General features: G+C 38.4%; 1 protein-coding gene across 1 annotated transcript; it reads left to right on the top strand.

Moving 5' to 3' along the window:
* Positions 1-782: 782 nt before the first annotated feature.
* Positions 783-27,809, top strand: mybpc3 (myosin binding protein C3). The gene is made up of 33 exons (XM_067496302.1): positions 783-946; positions 4,326-4,595; positions 5,812-5,931; positions 6,303-6,380; positions 7,597-7,745; positions 8,320-8,437; positions 8,607-8,655; positions 9,170-9,208; positions 11,197-11,256; positions 12,088-12,114; positions 13,347-13,510; positions 13,599-13,731; positions 13,874-13,876; positions 14,037-14,161; positions 14,252-14,357; positions 15,206-15,372; positions 16,785-16,950; positions 17,029-17,135; positions 17,240-17,269; positions 17,365-17,504; positions 17,879-17,950; positions 18,674-18,833; positions 19,028-19,132; positions 19,241-19,429; positions 21,613-21,747; positions 22,019-22,186; positions 22,390-22,478; positions 22,840-23,035; positions 23,151-23,290; positions 25,548-25,707; positions 25,805-25,941; positions 26,130-26,316; positions 26,900-27,809. The coding sequence occupies exons 1-33, from the start codon at positions 922-924 to the stop codon at positions 26,938-26,940; spliced, it is 3,855 nt and encodes a 1,284-aa protein (XP_067352403.1). The 5' UTR covers positions 783-921; the 3' UTR covers positions 26,941-27,809.

The following is a 27,809-nucleotide window of genomic DNA, read 5'->3' as shown; positions in this document are numbered from 1 at the left end:
AGACATCAACCCTGTGTCCTAGACATTATATTTTCACACTATTAAACTGCCACAGAAAAATTACATTGCATTTTCTATTGATGCAATAATGATATGGTAATGATGTATGTATTTAGCAGTTTTGTATAAAAACCCATATCTGCGTTTTCCTGTGTTTGTCAGACCTGTCTATCCACCCCAGTCATCCCCTTAGCACAGACATCACCAAAGTTTCTTCTGGTCATGTGATAAATATTACAGCCACTCAAGATGCAAAACTGGATCACGATACTGTAACAATCTGCTAGCACAAGCAACGTTTGGCGTCTCACAGCTTGTGGACAAATTGTAGTTTTGTAAACATCATACATTGTATTTTTAAACTGTTAAACTGCACTACGATCTTTCTTCGACCTTAACCAAAGTGCTTTTGTCACCTAAATGTTACCACAGACCTGAGTTCAGATGCCTCTCCATTATTTGGTTCCAACACAACACCGGTCTGTGGATCCCATTTGTTCCACCACTATGGCATTCATTATATATGTTACAGGGTGACTGAGTGCAGCACAGATGTGTGGAGAGCAAACAGCTTTTTTTGTAGGTGTCCAAGGTTCTAAATTTAACCATTCCTTCCCCTCCCTTTGAAGGCCTGTCATTCAGCCGAGGTGTTGGAAGAAAGGATGGTTAAAATATAGTTCGAGGTCAGACGTGACGGGGTGGGTGGGTGGTGAGTGCTATTGGGATGGGGTGAGTGGGTAGTTGTGGCTTTTTCGGTATTGTGTTGGGTTTAGGAAACATTTTCAGGAGAAGTGGGATGGTTCATTGAAGGAGGGAAGGCTATTTGGAAGCAGCCGCACTATTAAAGTCAGAGGACTGAGATAGACAGGAGACTGTTAAAGAGCTGTGAGTCACACTGTGGAGGAGAGGAGATCATTCAGGATGCCAGAGCCTGTGAAAAAAACAGGTAGGTGTACTCATTTAACTATACTTTTGAGGAAGTAACACAACTTTGTTACCACATGAAAATGGAACAACTTACAGTCATTGTGCAAAACCCAAACTTTTCAAAATTAGCACAATCTTGTTGTCAGACCAGGACTGGCTTCAGCAAAGTTATTAAATGTTTTATTTACATTATGCATGCATTTAACCTGTTTAATAAACCTGAAGTTTTAGCTTCACTTACTATTGTGTTGTCAACATACTACAGGTTTTGTTAAATGTGCAATATTCTCTTTGACACAAAGTTCTTCTGAGTGATGAGCATCATGATGTGACATTACGATAAGTGAGAGAAAATAATCAGCTGTGTTAGACCAAACACTCTCAGGCAACTATAAAACAAGATCAATCAAGTCACTTAGGCCTGGATAAAGAGTGATAAATAAAAATGTATGTATGTATGTATCAAGTTTACTTTAGTGCTCTAATTCGCAATTGTCATCATTCTGTGACAATAATGTGCTTATGTCTGACATTTAACAGCAGCACAATGTGTTGTACCACTGTGTTTAAACCACTGCAGCATATACATTAAATGTGCTATAAATATGTGCCATATAGGAGGTGTATCACTTGGAATGAAAATGTATTTATTTGCACTCATTGTTTTATATATATATATGTGTGTGTGTGTGTGTGTGTGTGTGTGTGTGTGTAATAATTTTTCTGCTGTATTTACAAATGAGAAATTATAGTAGTAACATAGTTGAAGTAACATAATAAATATAAAATAAATAATAAATATAAAATAACTAAATTGCTTTAAAATAAGTAAAATGGGAAATAATAACAATTAACAACTATAAAATAAAACTTTTAATAAAATTGAATGTTAATTAAATGGTCAAAAAAAACATAGCTAAAAATAACTATGAAGGAGATCAAATAAAATAAGCTCTTGTTTATTGATATAAAGTACGTACACATTTGTACGTATTTTAAACCTAGGTTATTTTCTGAAATAATCCAAATGTCAGTAGAAAAGATGTTAACTTCCACTCTATGAAAACCCTGATGGGACACATAAAGCAGTGACACAGTAAAGTATATTAAGCCAAAAGTCCTCAGATACAGGACTTCCCCACAGGAGACAGAGATTAGAGCCCAGCATGGGATGCAGTGCACTTTAATGATGATCATTCCACTGCCTTACCATGTTTTTTAAAAATTTTTTACAGTAAGAAGTACGAGTGTGACATTTTTAGTATTAAAGTCATTTAAATCCTGATGTTCCCACAACTGGAGCTGAACATTTAATGAGGAGAGGCCCAACACATAGGCACTGTTGTGCCTCGTCAGCCAGTGGCGCTCCCAGGAAGTCTAATACTGATGACAAAGGGAAACCTGCAACGTCCGTGTGAGACAACAAAAGACACGATAAACATTAATATTTGATGCTGTCATTATCTGACACTTTGAGATAAGAGCGTGTTGCGCCATGTCTGGAACATGGCCACATTGCCCAGGAACCATCGTGTGATGTGAAAGCGACACTGTCACATTTCCAGCGTCACTGCATTCAGAAAATGTACCACTGCTCCAAAAATAACAGGAGTAGACTCCAAGTGACACATAACTGTCAACAGTTTGGCCCTCTTCAGCATGGTTGGATTGTCAAAAAGGACGGAGTATTATGTATCAAATGGCACAGTTCAGATGGTCAACGTGCTAAGGCAGGCATTGTCGAGGATTTTACAGCTGATTGTTTAGAGCCTTTTGAATTATAGTCAATTATTATCAATTTACACCATGTTTTTTAATTGTTTTCTTTCCCCACAGCTTTGTACAAATACTGTAAGACACATTTTAACTAACACCTAAAATATAATAACAACTGAAAATATTTAAATATATAAAAAATGGACAGAAAGGTCTAACAAAGACTTTTGTTAGAACTAGAAGAATGTCTCAGAAACTAATGAGGTCAGTTTAGTTTTTGCACTTCATTTTTAAAGTCTTTTTTTTGTTTGTTTTCATTAAATTAGTTAATTTCCATGTCCAGATCTCCCAACACTTGCCTTAACTGTTACCAACACTAACTGTATCACTGGACATTGTTAAGTTACACAGTAGCTAAATATTTGTTGAGAGTTAATGTTAATCAGAAGTAGACATTCAGGTAAACGATGAGGAATATTCTTTGTGAAAGTTAAAAACTAAGGTTAAATTGACGCTCCTGTCTTTTATTGTTAGTTAGCACATTTATCTTTTTCACTTTTCACAAAGAAATAAGATACATGTTTAAAAGTAAAGCAGCATGACTGACTGACAACATGACATGAGATGTGGTAACAGTAGGGGACAGTGGTTGCAGACAGACTGAGGGCACAACATTCTTTGTGTCTCTGGAGGCACAAAAATAGATTCAACCTAATCCTTCCACTACAAAACCTGTGGCAGCTGAAGTCAGTCTTGGTCCCGTACAACTTCTGAAACTGTTAAAACTTTTTTTGTGTGGTTTTGTAACTAATGCTAATTGTTCAGGAATTCAACCTTGGAGAAATATGGATCTAAGCTATGCCCGCAAATATTTCATTGTTACATATTGTTACTGGGAAACATGTCTTGTGTCAGTGACATTTTGTACAGTAGATACTTCTTTAAAGTGTTTGAGAATAACATTGCTATGCATATTTTTAGAACTTTTCAAAATAGTAAAAAGGTCTTGCACAGCAGAAATGGTGACAGCTACTGTTGCCATGCTTAGGTACAGTTTTAATTCTCTTTGACTTCTTTGCAACTTTGTACTTCTGATTCACTGCATTTCACAGGAAAATATTGTTCAAAACAGTTGCAGTGGCTAATTACTTTACAGATTACTTTTCAAATTTTGTATCATATGCATATTATATAGACTGTCATGTTTTATTTTTAGTTTGAACTACTATTAGCTTTGCTGTTGTTCTACTACTTCCCGTTTGAAGTCATTGGTGACTTACATACCTATGTTTTCAAAGTAGCTTCCTCAATAGTGGTTGCATACTTACAAAACAAGTGATAATCATGACCCCACATTATGTAAAATAAAAAAAATTAGTTCCACATTGGCAAGATCTGCACAATAAAAACATTCTCTAGCTGAGAATTTGCTGGTACTTACTACAGTACAATTTGAATCATTTTAAAATAAAATACTCATTCAGTTAGCTCCACCCAGTATGCAACAGAATGTGCAGTGTGAACGTGAGCAGTTCTACTCATATACTGCATGGTACATGTAGTTCTTTCTTTGTTTGTGAATGAATGAGACAAATAGTCTTTATATCGGTTTTCTACCAAAGATGACCACATATTGATTCAAAGGGCCCGCTTTTATTTTTGAATGCATCCTCCCTCTTCAGTTTCAGCATTCGTCAAAAAACCAAAGACTCAGGAAGCAGAAGAGGGATCCTCTGTGATCTTTGAAGCAGAGACTGAGAAGCCTAGTGTTAAAGTAAAATGGCAGTGCAACTCAAAGGACATTGCCAGCGACAGCAAATACGTGATCACAGCAGATGGAAACAAGCACTCCCTCACTATAAAAGCTATTGCCAAGGAAGATGCCAACTCTTATGCAGTGATTGCTGGGGGGTCAAAGGTCAAGTTTGAGCTAAAGGTCATGTCAAAGCCAGGTGGGAGATTTTGATGCTGCGGCTGTGTGTTTGAAATGTCCGTCGTCTCACCCACTTTAAGACAACAAAGCCTAATGAAGCGCTCACCGCAGAAAACCAATGAGGCACTGGAAGCACTGCTTGCACGTTTCTGCACTTGAACTCACCCTCTGCACAATATGTCAGCTGCCCAATACCACCACATCTCTGCTTTGTGATTTTGGTCTATCTTGAATAAAGGTTTGCTGATAAATAAAAACATATGAAATTTAGGGAAAAACACTAATTCGAGGCTATCGCCAGTAGCAGGTTAGCTCGGCTTACCCTAACGTGTGGGGTGAATAAGGCAGTTGCAGATACTGCAGGTAGTCAGTGCTCCTACAGCCAACCCATGGATATATAACATGGTCACTGAAAAGTTTTTAAATGTCTTATAACCTGTTAATTAATGAGTAGGAGGAGTCTTTTACCTTTGACAGAGCCCGGCTAGATGTTTCTACATGTTTTTATGCTACGCTAACTGTCTCCTGGCTATAGTTTCACAGTTACCATGACATAACATGAGTGTGAACATCACTGCCTTGGACCCAGTCGTTTTGTCCACCACTTTCTCAAATCTTTAAAGCACTGTGGTGTTCGCTGCAATGACTGCACCCTAAGTGTGTTACAAGGCAACATTTGTGCCATTAGTCTCTCGGGGTTTGTTTGGATTTGATAAGGTGGAAACAAATCACGAACAAAGGCTGCAGACCAATGGCCTCAGTGTGCTACAGTATATGAGCGACTGCCCAAAGCTGTCTGTGGCTCATATCATAGCCACCCTTACTGTGTCTGTATGATGACCTTGACCTTCACACCAGTACATTATTTCATCATGTGTAACCACCACTTGACTGGTGCTCAGGATAGGCATAAGAGGCAGACGATAACACATGGAAAATCAATCAACCATTCAAAGAAGATAAGAGACAACAATTATTTGGGGCAATAAATGTTTGCCAGAGAATATTTTCACCTTGACAAAAGAATGTTTTAAAGAATGATAAATAGAAGAATTCATTATGTGTCTCTGAAAATCTCAAAATGTTAAGTCTATCTCAGTCCTTAACTTACAGAAAGATGTTTTCCATGTACATTCTCTAGACTCAAAGGCAAATTTATATTTGCAAGAGCACAGCAATTGTACTTGTATTGTACCTCTCACTTTTTCCTTGTCAACTGTGTGGTGCTGACACAGAAGTTGCAGCTATGGACCCTGCGAATAAACCCGGAAAGACCAGTTTAGAACCAGAACCGGCTCCTGCACTGCCTGCAGCAGCACCCACAGGGGAGGCACATGATGCTCCTCCAGCTGAGGGTGAGTTCCCGAGTCCCAGCATTTATTTTGTCCAATCTATCATGATTCTGTCAAACATAATATTGTGAAAAACATCCTAGTTTCTGCAGAAATTGTTGGATTGGGCAGCCATCAACATACAAACACATTGCATATTAAACAAGTTTAGTTTGTATCTATGTTTTGACTCATTTCTGTGTAAGAAGTGTGTTTCAAGTCCATGTAACAGCTGAATAAAGCATTTAAAAAATATGCTTGTTACGCTTGTATGCTGAAATATAATCATCAACCATACTGCACATTTTTTAATCTTTTTAAACTGAATTTCCCAATGTTTTATTATGATGTCTCAACTTTATTTTTTGTGATATTCGGCTACATTGGATATTCAGATGGGCAGCCTCCAGACACCAGACAGGACCTGACAGGACTGTTCACAGAGAAACCACAGAGTGGAGAAGTCCGTGTGGGTAAGTGGCTTTGCAGTACATAACATTAAACATATTTATGACCTTTTTTTAAAAGCTAAACCATATTGGGGAATTTATCTTCACACAAGATTACGTGTGAATAAAATATTAAAATGTAGTAGAGTCTGTTCCAGCAAAAGAAAAGCTGAAAATATCTGTCACTTTTGCCATATGTATATTAGTCTTTAGAAAATGGTGGATGTTACATTTTGTGCAGGAATGTGGTTCTTTGAGTTTAATCGAGCCTTTCCAATTCAGACGCTGAGCTTTTCCCTTTCTTGCTTAATATTAGATTTCAGCTGCCCAACTATTGGGGGCCTCCTTTGGAATCTAATTGTAATCCTTTGTAATACTCCAAAAACTTTTTAGTGGGTCACAGGTCTGGACTCCAGGCAGGCGAGTTCAGTGCTGTACCTGGACTCTTTTTTTCTGTGGAGCCAAGATGTTGTAATACCTGGAAGGTTTGACTCTCAAAGTTTAACTTGTCAGCCAAGTGAAAAGTTTTCACTCCTGTCCATATCAAATGAGTTTTGTCTCAGAGAAAGCAACACCGTGTCAGGGTCTTGTTTATATATGTTTGTTTCTTTACATGGTGGGGTTTCAACTTATGATTGTGGATGCAGCGACAAACCGTTTTCACTGAAAATGGTTTTTAGAAATGTTCCTGAAACCATGGAGTGCTGTTTAGTGTCTGTTTTTGAGGTGGTGTTGACACACATTATTCCCAAGGTGTTGAACCTCATCCGTTTTATTTTTGAAAGACTCAGCTTCTCTGCCATGTCTCTTTTTATACATCTTTATCATACTGACCTGCCACCAATTTAAATAATCAGCTGTGAGATGCACTTTTATCTTACACAACTTATTTTTGTTGTTCTAACATTTTCAAAATGTGTTTTGCAGGCATCAAATTCCAATTAACTAAATGGTTTTTAAAAAAGAAACAAACTAATTTTGCATCTTGATATGTTTTATATGGAAACATTTGATATGTTGTCTTTGAACAATTTACTTCAGTTAAACACAAAATTAGAACTTTGTTTTAGAAATGAGGTTTGTATATGGATGCACAATATATGTCCATTATAGATTTATAACATGAATGTGACTGTGTAAAATTGGCACTAAAGGTGCAGAACAAATTTTAAAAGGAATTATACATCACAATCTAAACATTAATGTGTTAAACACCATTACTATGTGTCCTTTTGTGCAGGTGAAAACATCATATTTGTGGCTAAAGTAAGTGCTGAGTCATTGCTTAAAAAACCCACTGTCAAATGGTTCAAAGGGAAATGGATGGACCTGGCCAGCAAGTCTGGGAAACACCTGCAGCTAAAGGAGTCATATGACCGTACGACAAAGGTAGTGTAATGCTGCGGATACTAAGACAGGATAATAGACATAGAAATTATTTCTGACAGCCAAAACAGATGAAAAATTTGTGTCTATAAACACATTTGCATTTGATTGTACAAGGTTACATTACCAATTGCCCAATGTAGATACTCTTCATTAGAACTGCATCATCACGCATAGAACTGCTCTTCATCAAAGCTGCAATATAAAAATTTTTTACTTTGTAGCAACAAACATACTGTATTTGCTAAGTCTTGCCTTTCTCACCTTCACTTGCACAAGTTCTTGCTTCAGTCACACGAGCTGAAAACATGATGAACTACAGGCACGCTATCTTATGGGTTATGTTAGGGTAAAGACATGTCACCCCTGCAATTTCAGATCTAGAGAGACAAAGATTTTAAAGAAAAATAAACAAGGGCGATCACTGTCAATGATCTGATGATCATAATCTCAAGCAGTGATAGTGTTAGACACATGAAGCATTGAGTTTTTTGGTTTTGGTTTTAATTTAGAAATAGCCTCATTGTGTCTGTAGTGTAATCCCTGCTCACATTTCTCTTCGTGCATGTGGTTACAGGTTTATACATTTGAAATGCACATCATCGCTGCCAAGGCAAACTTTGCTGGAGCTTACAGATGTGAGGTTTCATCCAGGGACAAGTTTGACAGCTGTAATTTTAACTTGATTGTACACGGTGAGTGTGCTTAGTTTTGCTGTTTTATTGGTACCTTTTTTTCTTCTTTTACTCACCAGTCTTTCTCTCACCAGTTATTATTGTTTCTAATATTTACCACTGTTCCTGGCTTTAGATTTAACACTAATTGATTGTGTTGTATGAAGCTGAATCCTTTTCTTCTTTTCAGAGGACTGTACCACCGAAGGTTTGGACATAAGAGCAGCTTTTAGGCGCACGTAAGTTTCATAAAAGTTTATTAGTTTGTATTAGTTTAGAAATGACAGAATAAGTAGTTATGGTAGTTCTCCGTACTTCCATTACCAGCAAGTCTTGTATCCTATATAATATATTTATAGTGAAAAGAGACTGTCATAGCATCCATTTCACATAACATTTTTGACATAACACCACCCTGACCCATGAATTTATATAAACGGAATATTAATATCCATTTTCCTCTGTTTCATGGTTTTGTCAGATCATTTCACTTTTTCACTCCACAGCCATATTTAATTCTGCTAAGCTCACAATAGGTTTATTTTCCAAATGAGTCATTAAGTGATGTAATTTGTTACCAAATAAAATGGGCATAAAATTTGCTGGAAGAGAGGCCTTCACTTATGTTTTACGATAATACATTAATATTAAAAGTAAAAAGGAAAAATGCACAGACACAGTTGCTGATGAGCTATAGTTGAATAATTCTACTGTTATATGTAAAAAATAACTGTGAAACTGCTAACCTATCAGGAATGAAGCTGGTAAGAAGAGAAGTGGACCATCAACCAGGTAGTAAAAGGGTTTGTTGCAACACTGGAGGCTCACACGCAAAATCTGAAGAATGTGATTGTTAAAAAACCTATAAGAAATCCTAGACTGCTTCTCTCTCCTGGAGCCGCTTCTTCTCTGACTTCTAGTCAAACTGAACCAGTGTTGTGGGTGGTGCAATCTGCTGACGTTGGAGATGACAACCACAGCAGGAAGATCACACAAACCAAATGCAAAAATCTTGCATGTAATTAAGATTAGTTGCAGTTAACAACCAAAATCATCATATAGAGATTTGATTTATTAAAATAGTATCGTGCCTTACTATGTTACTAAACAGCACTAGCAGCATTTTGTTTTTATGCTCTCCTCCTGGTTCTCAACCAAAACAGCAGAGCCAACTGCACAAACACAGTGAACTTTAATGATGGTTTGATTGCGCTGAAAGCTCAGGATGTGCTTAGACACACAGGCTTTTCGGTAGCTGAGCTCTTCCACAGGGTTGCCAAATAAAGGAAGTGCAGCTTTAGTGTGTTGTAACTTCACCACAGAAGCCAGACACTCACCTTCTAATTCTGTCTTCTGATCAGAGGCAGGAGACAACACACAGTCAGATCCATACCCTTTGTCTTTCATCTCACTGATGAGAGGCCGTTGTTTTCCTTAACCTTGAGTGTTTTCTATTGTTGTTGCCTGGATGACTGCTGCTGCTGGTGCTACTGCTCATGGTTTGAATAAGCGGTTGGACGTTTTGGGAAATAAGCTTACTCCCCTTTCTTCTGAGCCTTAGAGAAAAAGATTTGAACCCAGAGCCAGGAAGCAATACGCTTACTGTATCAGTAGCCAACCTGGCTCTAACCTTCCAGGAAGCTCACTGGTTAAGGTACATACAACACCCAGAAACCACAGTGCCCCTAGTTCGATTCCTGCAGGGGACCTTTGTTGCATGTTGTAGCTCTTCCTCCTTCTACTCTTGTTTCCTGTCTGTTTCTTCACCGACAAATTATCAATATGTTGAAGATGCTAATAAATTAATTTTTGTGCAGTCAAAAGCTAACTATTTTATTTTAAATGTATTATCTTATGTTTTTATTATTCAAAGGAAGAAAAAACATGTCTTCCTTGCTTTCTATTTAGTGTAACTTCACCACTGCACTTGTGTAACTACTCTTTTCTGTTGAAGGTTTTTTCTTATCTTTATGCCCACATGAGACAGCTCTTCCTGTCCTTTCCATTGAATGCCTTCACTGTCCCATCACACATTTCTGGCATTTTCTCTGGTTGAATGAAAGAATGACAGTTTCAGAAAACTCTTGTTTTTTTATTTAGTTTGGTTCTTTTTAGCCAGACCTTCCATACAGCTCAGCATCAGCATTAACTTAGGAAACGTTTTCCCCATAGACGTCTATTATAAAAGACATAGCATGAATGGCCAAAATATATCTTTAAAACAAGTAATGTTTGTGTGCATTACATCGCAGACAAACGTACAGTGTGGAAGCAAACCTTTTGCCATATGTGATCAGTGTGCATTGTGTATTCAAGTGACATTTTTGAGGTCTGGTATTCAGCTCTACTAATCCTGTACATTCACAGTTTCACCCTGTTCCTGATATGTTTTTCCAAATCGAACTGCCAAAGAGTTCATATCACACAAGCAGTAAAAATGTGTACTTCCCAAAATGTTGAACTGCTCCTTTAAACATGGCAACACCTGTATGTCCAGCAAAACATCGGCCTGTGTATTCACTTCCTCTATCCATCAATCCACTAATTTCCTTTCACTCCTGAACAGCAATTATTGCATATGAATATTTTACGTCCTTCTATATTGAAGAAAGCGTAAACAGGAAACGATTAATGTTGTTGTAAACGCCTATGGATGTGTTTATATAAAACAAACTCTGCCTGTGAAGTATTAACGTACATCTTTTCTGTGGAGAAATCAAGCCTCCTAATGTGTTGTGTTGATGCTGATGTTTTCTTGCTGCTGGCTGATGTCTCTGCAGTAGCACCGACGGAAATGATGACTCTGGAGAGCTGGACTTCAGCACCTTATTAAAAAAGAGGTAAACAAGTACAAAATAATATTTCAGGAAAAGGTAACATGTTTGCAAATTTTTTATAACATTGTTTCTTCTCTCTGTCATTCTTCATTTGGACCATCCTGCGTCTTCAGAGAGTAAGCAACTTCTGCACTACTAATAGTTTGAATAGTTCCCTATTACACTCTAACAACACTTAGCTGCATGGAAATTAGCTTGAATTTTAACGCTACAATAATAAATAAGGGCGACATATTAACTTGGAAAGGAAGTTTGGATTTTAAAAGCTTCTGCTAATCATTTCACTTCCTTGCAGTGAGAAACATACTTTCATATGTCATATGACCTCCATGTCGGGCCCTGAAAATATAGTTGTTGTTTTTTTTGCCTCATATTTTGAGGAGGATGATCTTGATCCTTTCGTTATCTAGTTTTCTACTGGTTTTAGTTTTTTCATTACTGTGTTCGACTATCGAGATTCAACATCATACATTCACCTGATCATCTATGATGATCTTCTTTGGCACTTTGCAGTCTTTATTCAAAAACACAGACCATCTTCCCAGCATACTAAAAATCACATGTGTATCCCACACCGTTATCAAATATGTATATTATGCACAAGAATATTGTAAATATTATAATGTAAACCATGATAAACTGTACACAAAGCATGACCTTTTTTAATTTTTAGGTGTAATTGCTACAGGCTTGCCCCATTGCAGTTTTAACACTGTTATACTATTTAATTTGTCTTAAAAGCATATTTCTGGTTGGTGCATTGCTTCTGCTGTGTTTTAACTTGTCTGGTTTGTTTTACCCATATTTGCCTCTTGGGTTCTACTTCTGAATGAGCAGCAGTTTCTTAAAACCCTCAAATCGGTAAGAGACTGCTGTCTGGGTGTCACAGGAAACTTGTTGTGAGAATTTTGCTTTTCTATTCTATATTATTTATGTGTTTAAATTTGATATTCATTATTATGTAATGAGAGTTATTATTTTATAATTATTCATTAATAAAAACATAACTAAAATACCACAATGTGCATAGTTTATATAAATATATATAAATTATGCTTCAACATGATAGTTAATAAAGGGCTTTAAGTTAATGATTATGACTGTCAGTTAGATGAGAGAGGTAATTCTAGTATCTATTGTAGGCAGAATAAGGTGTTCACAGTGTAAACACCTGAATAACTGCATTTAAACTTTGCACTAATTGCATTACTATAATCTTAAGCTCCGAAACAATGCAGCAGTACAAAAGACTTTTTGTTAGGTTTGTTAGGTCTGCATCTCAAAAATGTCAACATATCAGCAATAAGGAAAAGAAAAAAGTTAATAAAGGACTAAAAGGAGCTCAGGCAGCAGAAGCAAGAGGCAAAGAGAGTCAAAGGGCGTCAACACGGTGCCAGCTTTTAGCTGGATGTCCACCATCATTGTGTGTAAAGATGCAAAGGTGCAAATGTTGCTGAGGACTCCTAGTGGACAGGTATGGTAAAGCATAGGGACTAGAGTGGAGGAGGTAGGAAGGAAGAAGGGGAGGTCTCCGAGTTCACAAAAAAGGTTGTTAGGATGTACTTGTTAAAATCACATTAGAAAGTGTCATACTCAGGCAGACAGCATAGATAATTAAAAAAGGGGAGAAAAGAGAAGGACAAAAGAGAAGGAGACAACATCCCTGACAAACATCCAGACTTTAGTAGATGAGCAACCTGAGACCAGACCACAGCAGTGTAAAATAACTGTAAGCACTGCAATCACCAGTTATTAGAAAACAAGAGGTGCAGCTCTAGAGAGACATGACTGATTTTTCAATGAACAGTATTCTGCGGTCTGAAATCTGAGTTTTTTTATAAGATGAGATGACAGGATATATTAAACTTAATCTACAAACTAAAAACTATATTGTAACACTTAAAAGAGCTTAGCTGCATAGAACAAAGGATCATATTAGTTTACAACCTACTGCATTGATTTGCAATAATAACAGTTCTACTAATGTGTATAATATGTTATAGCTTCTCCGCTTGAGTCTCTCTTCATAATGTAAAGTGTGAACTTTCTTTGCTCAGTGACTAGTTTTGACTAGGCTCATGTACTTGTCTTAGAGCTGTGCAGGTGAGCACAGAGTCCGACCTAGATGTGTGGGAGATTCTTCGCCATGCTCCTGCTTCAGAATATGAGAAGATTGCTTTTCAGTATGGCATTACAGACCTGAGAGGTATGCTCAAGAGACTAAAGAAGATGAAGAAAGAAGAGAAGAAAAGTGCAGGTTGGTGTGCAAAGTCCAGTTGTATAATCTGAACAAATGAAAATAACAGTGGTTGATCATTCTGTTGTGAATATACTCTGAAACCCAGCCTTTCTAAGAAAGTTGGATCCTGCCTACCAAGTGACAAAGGGACATAAAATTAAACTAGCGGTTGAGGTCGCCAATCCAGATGTTGATGTGAAATGGCTGAAGAATGGACAAGAAATTCAACCAACTGGAAGGTTTGAATTCACCTTAACTCCAATAACATGTCTTGCTGTGATCATCACCATTCAACTAAGACTGTCAACTGAATGTGTTTCCTGTCTCTCTCTTCCATTTGTTCACATAACCAAACTCTCTGTGTTGCGTTCTCATCACTAGCAAGTAAGTGAAATGTACTAAAGGCTTGTTTGACTGAAAAACAGCACATTGTAGGTCCAGGATTATTATTTTTGATAAAGGTTTTAACATAACTGAATAAATAAATCGTTTTGTGGGGCAACAGTGCTCTCAGTGTTTCAAACTCACCCTGCTCTGCGTCAAGGTACATATTTGAGAGTGTTGGTAACATGCGCTACCTCACCATCAACCATTGCTCCCTGGCTGATGATGCAGCTTACTGCTGTATGGTGGGAGAGGAGAAATGCACCACTGAGCTCTTTGTTAAAGGTATTTAAGGTTGAAAAGAAATGAGCCAGAACAGTACTGATTTGCAAGATTGCTAGTCGTCTCATCTATACCTGTACGTGTTCTCTGCAGAGCCTCCTGTCCTGATTGTGAAGAATCTGGAGGATCAGATGGTCCTGAAGGGTGAGCGGGTGGAGTTGGAGTGTGAAGTCTCAGAGGAAGGTGCCACTGTTAAATGGTTAGACAGTTTTCCTAACACACACTGATCGACTGTCTTACATGAATTTTCATGCCCTGAATGTAAACATTCCAATAATCAGCCAACAGTAATAATTGTCTCTTATCCAAATTAAAGCACACTCTTAGTCACGCTCACACGGTGATCATAGGTCAGACACCCAGCAGATGGCATTTGGGTTTGTCATGTCCTCAGACAGATGTCAGACCTCAGTTCAACTTGTCACTGAGAGACTGAAGTGTGACTGAGAGCTGTAAATCAGCACCTCAGTGAAAAGGTCACATCAGCATTTTAGGAAGGCCCACGTGTTTTTTTATCTGCAGAAGAAAAGTGCTGTAAATGTGCATGAGCTTTTCCTAGAGTCCAAAATACTTCACTATACTTTCACTAAAATAAATTCTAATTTATGTAATATGTTGCGTAAAGAGACAAATGATGGGAGAAACTAAGAAGTTTCTCTGCAAATAAATCAGATGCAACATTTATAAACTTATAAAAAAGTTGCTTAACGCTTTTCTATGGTGTTAAATGCTGTTTGTGATACTTAGAGAACAGTGTGTGCCGATGAAACTTTCACATGTATCTCCATTTCCCTAATATATTTCACATCTTCATTTAGCAAATAGAACTAATTCACTCCTCACAAAACCTTAATGTGAACTTTAATGTGAGAGTTCATTCCCACTTTTTGGGCAACAGTGTAGTAAGAGAACCTTTGAGCTCAAGGTCACTTTAAGCTCAAAGGTTCATCGTATGATGTAGCAGCTCTTTAAGGCCTGCAAGGAAGTGTAATTAGAAATACTTACTACTAATTATTAGTAATCCCAGCTATTTTGCTTGCTGTGCAGGGAAAAAGACGGTGTGGAATTAACAAGAGATGAATCTTTTAAGTACCGCTTTAAGAAAGATGGCTGCAAACATGTTCTGATCATCAACGAGGCCACAAAAGAAGACTGTGGCCACTACAAGGTTAAAACAAATGGCGGAGAGTCTATGGCTGAAGTCATAGTGGAGGGTAAGTGTCAGTGAGGTTGCGTGCTGAGTGCTATGAGAGCTGCTTCGTCAGTGACAAAGTCTCAGAGAGCACATTCTGGTGCTCTAACAAGTGGCTTAGCTACTCTTGCTATGCTGTCTGACCTGCCCACATCATTCTCGCAAGGTTGCTGCAGTAAATTAAATCCACCACATACCAGCTAAAGTTAGAAGACGTGGACCGTATTTCACCTGAAGGACACGGTTCTGCTCAGACCAAGTTTGCTTCTCCTGCCAATGTTCTCGTGCCAATGTTCTCCATGTTTTTCATTCACTGTGTTTAAAATTTTTTTTTATCACACTCTTTAATATATTTGATGCTTCTTATCATGTGTAACTGAAAGAAACATTATTTTTAAATATCCACCATATTGGCACTTTTAAATTTTCCACTTTTATGTTTTTCTAATGGTTTGTTCAAAAAGCCCAGTTTTCAATTCCAGGAGAGTAGTAGTCTAACAAGTCAAAAACTAACAAGTCTTTTGAAAAGAGTGAGTTGATTTATGTTTTTATTAAAATACGTATTATTATAGGTTAACCACCCGTCAGCACAAAAAATGGTTCAAATTTGCTCCACCTGCACCAACAGTCATCTACAATTTGATTTATTAATTATGGTTAATGTTTTGTCATAATTGCCATAATCAGTATTGTTTAAAATACATTGTTTTCTTAGTAATTTAAGTAAAACTTACATAATGTACTTAGTAGTTTTACTTGAATAAATTTTTTGAAGTACTTGTAGTAGAGAATTCTTTTAGGCCAATAGCACTTTTACTTGTAGGTTTATATATATATATATATATATATATATATATATATATATATATATATATATATATATATATGTGTGTGTGTGTGTGTGTGTGTGTGTGTGTGCGTGTGTTTGGGTTGTTGTGTGTAGGAACCTAACTGTTCTTCTAGTTACATTTATTTTGCCTGTCAATTAAACAGCCAGCAGAGATCATCACCTCATTCCACAGCAGAACTCCCATTATAATGCAACCCCCACTTTATTTGTTCTCCCTTGCAGTGAGCTGATGTGAAACTTGTAACCTTTACGAGATGTGTGTTGTGAGTTATCTTGCCTGGATAACGATTTCTTGTTAACTTACGGTTACAGCCTGATCTCTTGCATCTGGTCTTCATATCCACCCACTTTATTTTTTACCATAAATCCAATTGTCTATTCCCCTTGTGTCTGTTGCTAAGATACAACACACAAAAGCTGCAAAATGATAATGAACACCTCATGCTTTAATATATTATTGTCATATTATTCTCACACATCATCATCTTGTGCATCTTGATCTGTCATCTCATAAAGCAGCACCTCCTCTGACAGCCTCTAAAGTTTGACTCTGTTTTCCCGTGTTTTTCTGCCTTTTTGTGCAGAGAAAGGACTGGAGGTCTACCAGAGCATTGCTGACCTCACCGTGAAGGCAAAGGATCAGGCTGTTTTCAAATGTGAGGTGTCAGATGAGAATGTGAGGGGAACCTGGTACAAGAATGGTGTAGAAGTTAAACCTGATGCCAGAATAAATATCACACATATTGGCAGGTGAGGACATTTTTGAAAATGCGTTAAATATGTTGCATGTTTACCACAATGTTGTTACAAAGATGTTAATGTTTTTAGGATCCACAAACTGACCATTGATGAAGTCAAAGCAGAGGATGAGGGAGACTACACTTTTGTGCCAGATGGCTACGCTTTCAACTTGTCTGCCAAACTCAATTTCTTGGGTAATATTTATCATTTTATTTATCCTTTTATTCATTCATAACGTCACAAGCCAAACAAGGTCAATTGTATTTAAACTATGTCTCCTTCTTTCTTGTGTTCCTAGAGGTGAAGATTGACTATGTGCCACGTCAAGGTACCCAAAAACAAAATAGTCTCTAATACAGCACAGTTAAGACACGTTGAAATGCAAAAGTGTGTTCAGACTGACAGTTTCCCTCACTTTCTAAGATCCCCCTAAGATCCACCTGGACTGTATGGGTCGCACGGCTGAGTCTACCATCTTGGTGGTTGCTGGCAACAAACTACGTCTGGATGTCCCAATCACTGGAGACCCTGCTCCCACAGTGGTCTGGACCAAAAGCCAGAAGGTAAAAGTGACAAATAAACTTGTATTATTAATCAGCCCCACAGTGATGGTGGTCACACATTTCCTATCTACCCTGAGCACAGTAAGTACGGTCAGAAAACTAAGGCTTCAGTTGAAAACTGCTACACCTGCTGCAATGTATAACTGTAGTATGCAACTTGTGGGACCGATCTAATATGATTCTAGCTGCAGTGATTACATTTCAATCCATAAAGACTTCTGATTCCAAAATCAAGTGGCACTGGATAAGAATTATTGCAGCTAAAAGCTAATGTTTGTGCATGCCAGCTTGCTGATGTTTGAGTGGAGGACAAAGAGAGGTTACAGCCTCTCTGTGCTCTTTGGCTTTTATTGCTTTGCTCTGCTTAAATGTAGGCTAGTTCTGTAAAAGCTGACGGAGAAGGGAAACGAGGGTCAACAACCTCTTGGACCACAGGGAATGGACATGTGAGTGTGCATGACCGATGGTAACACTGTACATGCATGTTTGTTCTGATTCTGAAATCCAAATATGTCATCTGTGTTTTTGTATCATGTTTTCAACATTTAGCCACATGTGCCTTCAGATAAATGGGTAACCAGCACACTTTCACACTAAAGAAAACAATGAGCTCACATGTAGAGTGTTGGATGTAAAGTACACATGTAGCCAGTGGAGAAGGTGCAGTCTGCATGGATTTCACTCTAAGTAAACCTGCAACTGTGCAATTCTTTTTTATTAAGCTGCTGTGGGTATTTTATGTCTTCCTTTCTTAGCCTTTTTCTGTTAATGTCAGTAAAAACTTACTGTCAACCAGATCAATACACAAGACTGTGCCATAGTTTGGAGCACTAAAGTAAGAATGCTTAAAAATAACATTTGGCATTTATTTCAATATATCATTTAACTTTATACAATCAACAGCAAACGAAGGAACCTACAGTAAATTATTATTTGGTGCGACAACTCTTCACTTTTATGTACATTTGCACAGCTTTTCAAGGTATTTGGCAGTTAGATAAAGTTTAGCCAGTTGTTGTTTGTGACAGTTCTTCTGTGGATTTAGTCTGTCTCAGTGTATTCTGCTTCCACATGAAATATTAGACTGATGCCATGATGCTGAAACCAAAACGTTCAGTATGGTTATAGTGAAATGAGACTTACCCATCTTTCTTGTTCTCACCCTGCAGGTCATCACAGAGGGAGATGGCAGGGTCCATGTTGAAACCACCAATGGCCACTGTGTTTTCACCATCGAAGGGACCGAGAGGCAGGATGAAGGAATCTACTCTGTTGTGGTTCGAAACCCTGCTGGGGAGGACACTGCAGATATCATCGTGAAAGTTGTTGGTAGGACAGTGATCTGCCATTAGTTTTAGTGACAAACATACACAGCACATAGAGCATCTCTTCACACAGTCATAAAGCTACAATATTTTATGTCAAATGGCTTTTTCCTTATTTAAAATATGCACAGTTCATACCTGAAGTGTAAATGTACTCTACTATTAATTTTTACTGAATTAGAAATTTGTTTCTCCCAGATGTTCCAGATCCTCCCCAGACACCCAGAATCCTCAGTGTGGGAGAGGACTCCTGTGTGGTCCAGTGGGATCCCCCTCTGTTTGATGGTGGACAGCCAATTATTGGTAAAGACATATAAAAATGCTATATTTTCTTTAAACTGGCATCTTCCTAATGCTCTGACAACCCTAAAATATGGTAACAACAGAATTTGTATTACTTTGATTTCAAAGGCTATGTGCTGGAGAGAAAGAAGAAGAAGAGCTACAGGTGGATGAGGCTGAACTTTGACCCTTACCCTGAAACAACCTATGAAGCAAAGCGGATGATTGAAGGAGTGCCGTACGAAATGCGAGTCTATGCCGTCAACAGTATCGGCATGTCTCGTCACAGTCCTGCCTCACAGCCGTTTGTGCCAGTTGGTGAGTTTTTATCAACAAGCGAAATTAGCACATCCCACATGATTCATTAATGTAACCATTTTCACAGATTATTATACACATATTAAAACACTCGACTGATGTACACTTTGATAGCTACGTCTGATGAGCAATGGCAGACAGTTTGGTCAGGCTAAGGTTTCTTGTACCCTGGTTGGTTTGCAATAAGGACAGAAAGGATCAATAATTCTACATTTGTCATTGCCCTTACATCATTTTGTCAGACTCTCACCGGACAGTTACATAATTAAAATGGATGCACCTGAACCAGAGATACTGTCTTTTGTATTCCAGACATTCTTTGTTGTTAAGATCTAGCACAATCCCTCACTGTGCAACTTCTCCACCAACGGTTTGGTCAGAGATTGTCCACACCAGCAGATTTTCTTATTTTTTGTGTTTAAACCTCATTTTCAGGCTTCAGCCCCAGCTGAGTGTAAACTTACTGCATCTTATCAGACTTTGTGCAGCTCTCTCTGGAGTCACAAACAGCTTTATACAACTTTTTTTCCACATATGCAGTAGAACTCCCCAAGATCTGTAAACAGACTTTAAAGAGTAAAATCAATGGAGTTCCCCTGTTTTTTACATCATTTCTGCTCTGCCGTCAGGGATTGAGTTTGCACGGATGATTCATAAACACTACTGTAAAGTGCTACATAAACATTTTCTCTCTACAATAGCACTCGTAGTATTGAATCCATGTACAGTTCTAACCAGTTAAGTTAAGTAAGTAATAATCTCATTAGGTGGAGGCTCACGTTTACATGTCTCTTATTTAGTCACCATCCTCCACTTGTTGATTTAAAGGAGAATACCAAGTAAGACAGCTGATTAGGAAACTATCCATAGCATTCATCTCTATAAATAATGACCTAGAAGCACTCAGCTCAGCTGGTACCAGCTGCTTAACACTGAGGGGTCCGTGCTACTGTGGAGACTGCTGCTGTCATTGCCGTCACTATAGATAACTGCAGACACTCTGTGTGTGTGTGGTGTTTGTATGTGTGTGTGAGAGAGCGAGATAGAGAGAGAGAAAAAGAAATCATAGGTTAGGCCATTGCCTTTGGTAGAAGAGGCAAACACATACTTTACAACCCTAAGCTTCAATTTTGACTGAGAAACAATGATAAAGAACTAATCTTCCAAGACAGCTAAGAAACATAAGCAGTGGAAGAACAGAAACCCGTGAAACCTCAAATGGAGACACCAGCACAGGTGGAAACCACCAAGCCTGTGACAGTGTTCCCTCCACCTCCTTCCCCTACTAAAGCAGCTCACAGTAAGGGAGAGGGGGATCCAGCTGAGAATGAGACACCACCAGCAGAGCGTGTTCCCCCAACAGAGCGCGTTCCCCCGTGCCAAGGAGGAAGTTGGCATCACTCTTCCCTATTCCCTTGAACTATGATTTGATCTAATATAAAGTACAGTTATTAAGCATCAGTTACCAAAATACTCACTGAGCATCACCTGCTTTCCATGACTGCTCAGTAACATAATTCCAGGAAATTTTTATTAAATTAAAGGATTTATGACCACTACTTACTACTATCAGCATCAGTCACTCATTATCTCTCTTTCTGACCACAACAATTTAATAGGAAGGTTGTAAATAATAATACAATTCCTCAATTCAAATGCTAAACATGGTAATAATAACTTACTTAAACACTTCACCAAGACCAACTTACGCAGGTTGTGAAGTGTTTTGACACAATTGACCATAAAAAAAAATATTTTCCTTAAAGTAAGACTGTTGCCAGGACCAAACAGTAACATTTAATTTATGAATTCACTTTCATTAATGCACTTTCCTAAATAAAAATTAGTTCTTTAACGACATGCTAATTATTACAGTACAGTACTACAGTACTTCACAAGTATGAGAGGGGCCTCTCATACACACTGTGCATATACACTGTACTTGAAATTACTGCATTTGTGGACAGAAACTGTAGACACCTGACTCATAAACATATAAACATTTATAGAGTTCCCATTTATTCACTTAAAAGTCTGGTTTCATTTGATAAAGCCAAACTTTTGTTTTTGGAAGAGATTTTTTTTTGCATAATATGTAAATTCACCATCAGCTTCATTTACTTGATCAATTTATTGCACTAATATTGTAAGTGACTAACAGAACATATCCTATTTCCCCTCAGCTCCTACAAGTGAGCCCATTGGCCTGTGTGTTGACGACATTAGTGACACTTCCATCTCGCTGAAGTGGCGGCCGCCTGAGAGGATTGGCTCAGCTGAACTTGAGGGTTATGGGGTTGAGTACTGCATTGAAGGCAGTAAGTGCTGGAGCTGACTCTGCATTTTTATTTGCTTTAGGAGAGTCTGCTTTTACTCTATCTACTTTAAATGTCTCAACTGGTGGTTCAATCTGAATATGTTTGCTGTTACTATTTCTTTCTATTGGCAGATCCATATGATGATGGCAAAATAAGGGCTCAGACAAGCTTCTGCCTTTATTGTTATGTTAGCTTAATTTTAACATTTGTATTTAAATGAATCTTTTCTTTTTAAGTTGCTCTTTGTGTTTGTTTGTGTTTTCACCGTCAGCTGACAAGTGGATACCAGCCATTCAGGGTCTGACTGAGAGGACGTCACTGGTTATCAGAGATCTCACCACTGGAGATAAGCTGCAGTTCCGTGTGCGAGCCTACAACATGGCTGGACCCAGTGCTCCCACCACTCTGGCTCAGCCCATCACCATCAGAGAAATAATGCGTGAGTAAAGATGGATTTGTTCCTCTAGATGCCTGCCTGCTCCTCCTTCTGTATTTCATGAATTTGTTTTAACATTAGAGCTGTTTGATCTATAAATATTATACATTTTATGGTAGAGTCATGACAAGACAACCAGTACATCTCATGAAGTCAAACGTTTTCCTCATTCAAATGTTTTTGACTTCTTCCATTTTGTTTCACAGAACGACCAAAAATTTGGCTCCCTAGAAATCTTCGTCAGACTCTCATCAAGAAAGTTGGAGACACTGTGAACATCATGATTCCATTCCAGGTGCAGTATATGTACAGCTACAGTACATCGTTTTGAAATCATCATTAAAAAGATGCTTTGTACAGAACACACATGAGTACAACACAAATAGTGCACATAGCCACTCAGGGTCTGAGGCAGAGCAACAGACAGACCCACATGCATACAGGAGGGGTGGAGGGACCCCTGTGCCTAGTGTTATATACTTACTGGCAGTGGGGTAAAAATCTGAAGTTGGTACCAGAGAGAAGGCCGTGTTCTTATGCATACCTCTACAATAACATAGAATAATTAAATTAAGTTGGTGTGCCACTTCACGGGACTCAGCCTACTGTAGGTTGTTGCTCCTGAAATCCTTCCTTTGTCATTTGTGGTCGTGCAGGGAAAACCCAGGCCAAAGGTTACATGGAGCAAAGATGGGGAGCCTCTAAGCACGACGTTCGCTAGTGTGAGGAACAGTGAAGTAGATACAATCCTCTTCATCCGCAAGACAGAAAGAAAACACTCGGGGAAGTATGATCTGCAGGTGCAGATTGAGAATGTGGAAGACACGGCAAGCATTAACCTGCAGATTGTTGGTAAGCAGGGCAGGACACACCGACAGCTGTCTGTGGGTATAAACAGAAAATCTAACTGTGTTCCTAATAAACTGTTGTTTTGCTTGTGGACAGTTAATCAGAACTCTCTCTGTAGATCTTCCAGGTTCTCCTGAGGCTTTGAAGATCGCAGACATCTGGGGCTTCAATGTAGCACTTGAGTGGAAGCCCCCTAAGGACAACGGTAACTGTGAAATCACAGGTTACACCATTCAGAAAGCTGACAAGAAGACCATGGTGAGACTCTATAAATGGGTTTTAGCAACAAAGATTCAGTTATTATTGCATTTTCAAGAAGCCAAAATCCAGATTAGCCAGTGGAACATATACATTTGTGTTGGCTTTTTGTTTCAGCAAATACTGAGCACTTACAGTTGAAAAAACTAGCAAATTTAATTTTTGTCTTGCATGTGACCTCAAAACACACACACGGCATGATTACAGCTGGTACATAGTCCACTTTGAGCCCTTTGGGAGCTAGATGTACATGTATTGACACACAGACCAAGATCTTCCAAGACCTAAACATGACTCAAATAAACTGAAAAGAATTTGTTTCTGGCCACCTCTTAAGCCAGAGTTACTGGGAAATCCAGAGGTCTTCTCAGAGGAAGGCATTGATTACCATGTCATTTCAGTTCATGATGATTCATGCAGACCTTTAGTCTTACCTCTGACAAACCTCCCTTTCTGTTAACACAAATCATGGTGTGTCAGTACATGTGGGAGGATGAATGCTGCATGGACTCAGAGGAATGTTTTAGCCTCCCTTGTGACACATATACTGTAATCAGCCAATGCTGAGCACACACTCTCCTCTGTGGGCCAAAAGTGATACATTATGGGCCTGTTGGCGAGAGCTGCCACCATGCTCCACCTCAAGTTGCCAGGAACAGTATCAGCCAGGAATGTCCTAATCTTATCCTCGTAGCCTTGACCTGCTCTGGATTGTCTGTGCAGTGATGCAGGGCCATTGTTCGCCTGCCCAGCTCAGCAGATGGTTCAGGTTTCACTGTAGTCATTATTAGATCCAGTTAAATTTGCTTACATCTCTTTATAACAAGCTCTGGGATGTTGATTATAATGTTACCAACACTAATGTAGGGTAGGTAGACACATGCGCTTAAAATCTGACCATATCCTCCCTCATTTTTGTGCCTAAATACTGTAAATGAACTGTGAGCAGCTCTTTCAGTTTCAGCTAAATTTAAAAAAAATAAATAAATAACATATTACATTATAAAGATACTTTCCAATTAAGTCACTTAATCTAAATCATCATTGCACCGTTATTTGTCAACTGGCAAATATAATCTGTCTTATTGAAAAAAGAGACATTCAATTTAGATTGTGTTTCGTTTAGTTGGTCGTAATGGTTGGAAGCTCTTAAACTGGCTAAACACATGCAAAATCTGTCACAAATTCTATTATATATTTCCATTATTTATTTTTTAATGTTTATAACAATTAAGATGAAAAGGGGCATTTAATGTTTTTTTTGTATTTTTAGGTGTAACTTAAATGACCCATTCACTGGGTTTGGGTAGTACATAAACTTCTCTCTGACTTCCCTATATCAAAATAACTCTCTACTTCTGATAATTGCCTCCAGATGACATCACTTGGAGGAACCTACAGTTCAGATTATGTCTTCTTGTTGCTCATACTATGAAGACTGTAATAATAGTCAAACTGCTTTTCCAAAGGTCCCCCAGAGGACATCATCTGAGCACCTGATGTTACCAAACTTCTCCGGGTGATGTCATCTGGACATTTACACCCTCATCTAAAGCCATAGAGAGCAAGTTTTATATTGTATTGATAGGTGTACTATACTGTATCCAACAACACAAGTCACCAAACCTGAGATGAATGTATGTAGAAGAATTCACAGTGAGACTTTTTCTGGACCCGCTTAAAATATCCCTGACAGTCCTGCATACAAACATGGTCAGTCCATAAGACAAACTCCCGTAGGAGTAAAGTAGGCAGTCATGCCCACCTGCCGGCCTCTTAAATTGATCAGTGGCACATAGTCAGAAATCTTCCAGATTATAGCCTGTTAAATGACCCAAATGATTCTCATGCTTCTGTCACTTTGGGCCCACTAGTGACCTCCTCTACTCGGGGCTGCCGGCTCCATGCACCTGTGAATAGGGATGTGAGTTGCAGTACCACCACTGAAAACTATACCACTACTCACCATGAGCATTTCCAGGCAGATTCTAAAACTTGTGTTGAGGCATGCATGTTCAGTGATTTGATGATGGTGGTGTAGAGTGCTGTTGAGCATGTTTCGATTATAGATGATCAGTGGTATTGAAATCTGGTGTAAATCTAAATGCAACACAACATATGTTTCACACCATGTATGGATTTTAGTCATGTTTACTCATGTTTTTCTTTTTATACATCTCTGTTTGTCTGCTGTCGAACATAAACTCCACTGAATTGGAAAACTGGATCTAAAATGTTTTTTGTGGTTCTTGTGAAGGAGTGGTTTACAGTCTACAACCAGTACCGACGAACCAACTGCGTCGTGTCTGACCTCATCATGGGGAATGAGTATGTCTTCCGAGTCTTTGCCATCAACCTCGTGGGCCTCAGCCCAGAACCTTGCTGCTCAAAAGACAGCGCATACATACAGAAAACAGGTGCAATCTGACTGCCCATGTATGATTACTACAAAGGAGTTGCGGTTCTGATTTTACATCCTGTAGATTGCTTAAAGTATGCGCAATGTCTTCTCAGGTATGGCACACAAGCCACCCACCTACAAGGAACATGACTTCTCAGAGGCTCCTAAGTTCACTCATCCTTTGGTTAACCGCTCTATCATCGCAGGATACAATGCCACCCTCAGCTGCTCAGTCAGGGGCATACCAAAGGTCAGTTTACATTAAAGTGGGCAAAGAATTTTTATGATAAAATTCAGCCACAGTCAGAAACAACAAACCAATGGAACTTTCCCGGCCCTCAACTTACCCAAACTGTATGGGCCATTCATGGTCTAAGAGTAGTAAGATTATCAGAGATTGTGAAAAACTATACCTGATATACTGCAATCTTTGGTTAGCCCAAAGTGACCTGGTACAAAAACAAGATGGACATCACGAATGAAGCCAAGTACCGGATGCTCAGTAAGCAAGGTGTCCTGACACTGGAGATCCGTAAGCCGTGTCCATTCGATGGGGGAGTGTATACGTGCAAAGCAGTCAACGACAGTGGAGAAGACATAGTGGAGTGTAAGCTGGAGGTTCGCCGTAAGTATCATTCAGTGGTAAAGAGACAGAAACTTACGTTTTTAATAGCCCACTTACTGCAGACATCGCATTCAGCTTTTTTCTTCAATTTCCTTCCTTTCAGCTTCTAATAGTAAATCGTTTCATCCAAGTCCACTTCAAATAAATTAGTTAGTCTGAAACAGTAAATAGATCAAAATTACAACAAAACCAACTTTGTGTGTTTTTAAAGTAAAATTTGAATTTTATTTCAAAGAACTGCAGAAGTTACAGTAATCCCCCAAAAATCCACATTTTCTCAATACATTAAAGTCTCTTTCAGTTTCATGTCTTAGCCTTCCTCAGTGCGTGAAATTGCTTAATTGCTTGTAAAAGCCCCAAAAACAAAAAGTGAAACGTTTTTTTGACAAACAACATAGTGAAGCAACTGTTTGAAGTGGTTCCTATATCTATGTAACTCATGATAATATGTCAGTAGTCAAATCTGTTATTGGAGGTTTAAGTCTTAAGATTTCAATATTTTGTAGTGTTTGGTTTGAAACATTGAGCAGTGAAATTAGTACTGTAACATGTCTGTATAATGACTCCTGTTCCCTGCTTGCAGCTCAAATTGCTAAAGAAGAAAAGAAAGATGAAAAGAAGTAAGAGGCCTGAGCTGCTGACTGTAGAGAAAGAAGATGAATTGTCTTCAGTGACTCTGCTTCAAGAAAAACTCAAGAAAAAAACATTTATCGCAAACTATGCTTAGCCCACATCCGTTACAACTCTGCACTACTTCCCTCTTCTGCAATCATTTTGCATCAAGTCATCCTTACTGTCATGCGTCTATCATACAGTATGTAACACTTGTTACTGAACTGACTGTGGCTCATGCATGAGTATCTGTATGTATAATTTAAAAAAAGTTATGTTTTGTCATTGTAATCTATTTATTATTTATTTCAAAGTCTAGACTTATTGTAGAGTAGGAAATGGGCAGATTTGTGGTCCTCTTCCTCACTTATATCAGTTAAGTAGATGAAAACATGGGTTGCAGTGTTTAAATTGGTTTGTGTGCATATATTGTAAATTGCTTCATATAAACAAAGCATGGAGTCATTTCATTCAGTCACGGATGCAACAGTAGTGTGATGTTACAGTGTAGTTCGTGACAGTGCACCAGTGGACTGTAGCTCTTGAAATGGATCATGGTATTTGTAGCATCTGGGATATACAGAAAATGAAAAAAGCATACCACTAATAGTCAGACGTCCAGTGGAATGGACAAGACTTGTCACAGGCTTAGTTTTAATGCAACAAAGCCTTGCTAAATCCAGTTGTGTTAGGTATGTGCCTAATGTCTGCGTCACAGAAATGCATGTGTGAAGTGCTGAGATAGCTGAGATGTCTTTTTACCACTAAGGACATGTCAGGAGTTCTTCAACTGGGGGCTACTTTAATGTTGCTTTAGTTATTCCTTTGATGATCTCAATATAAATCTGTGCTGTGTACTTAAAACACAAAGCTGCAAAAGA

Source organism: Channa argus, chromosome 2, assembly GCF_033026475.1.
Source record: "Channa argus isolate prfri chromosome 2, Channa argus male v1.0, whole genome shotgun sequence".
NCBI lineage: Eukaryota > Metazoa > Chordata > Actinopteri > Anabantiformes > Channidae > Channa > Channa argus.
The sequence above is the reverse complement of the archived record's forward strand: the minus strand, read 5'-3'. Positions and strand labels throughout refer to the sequence as shown.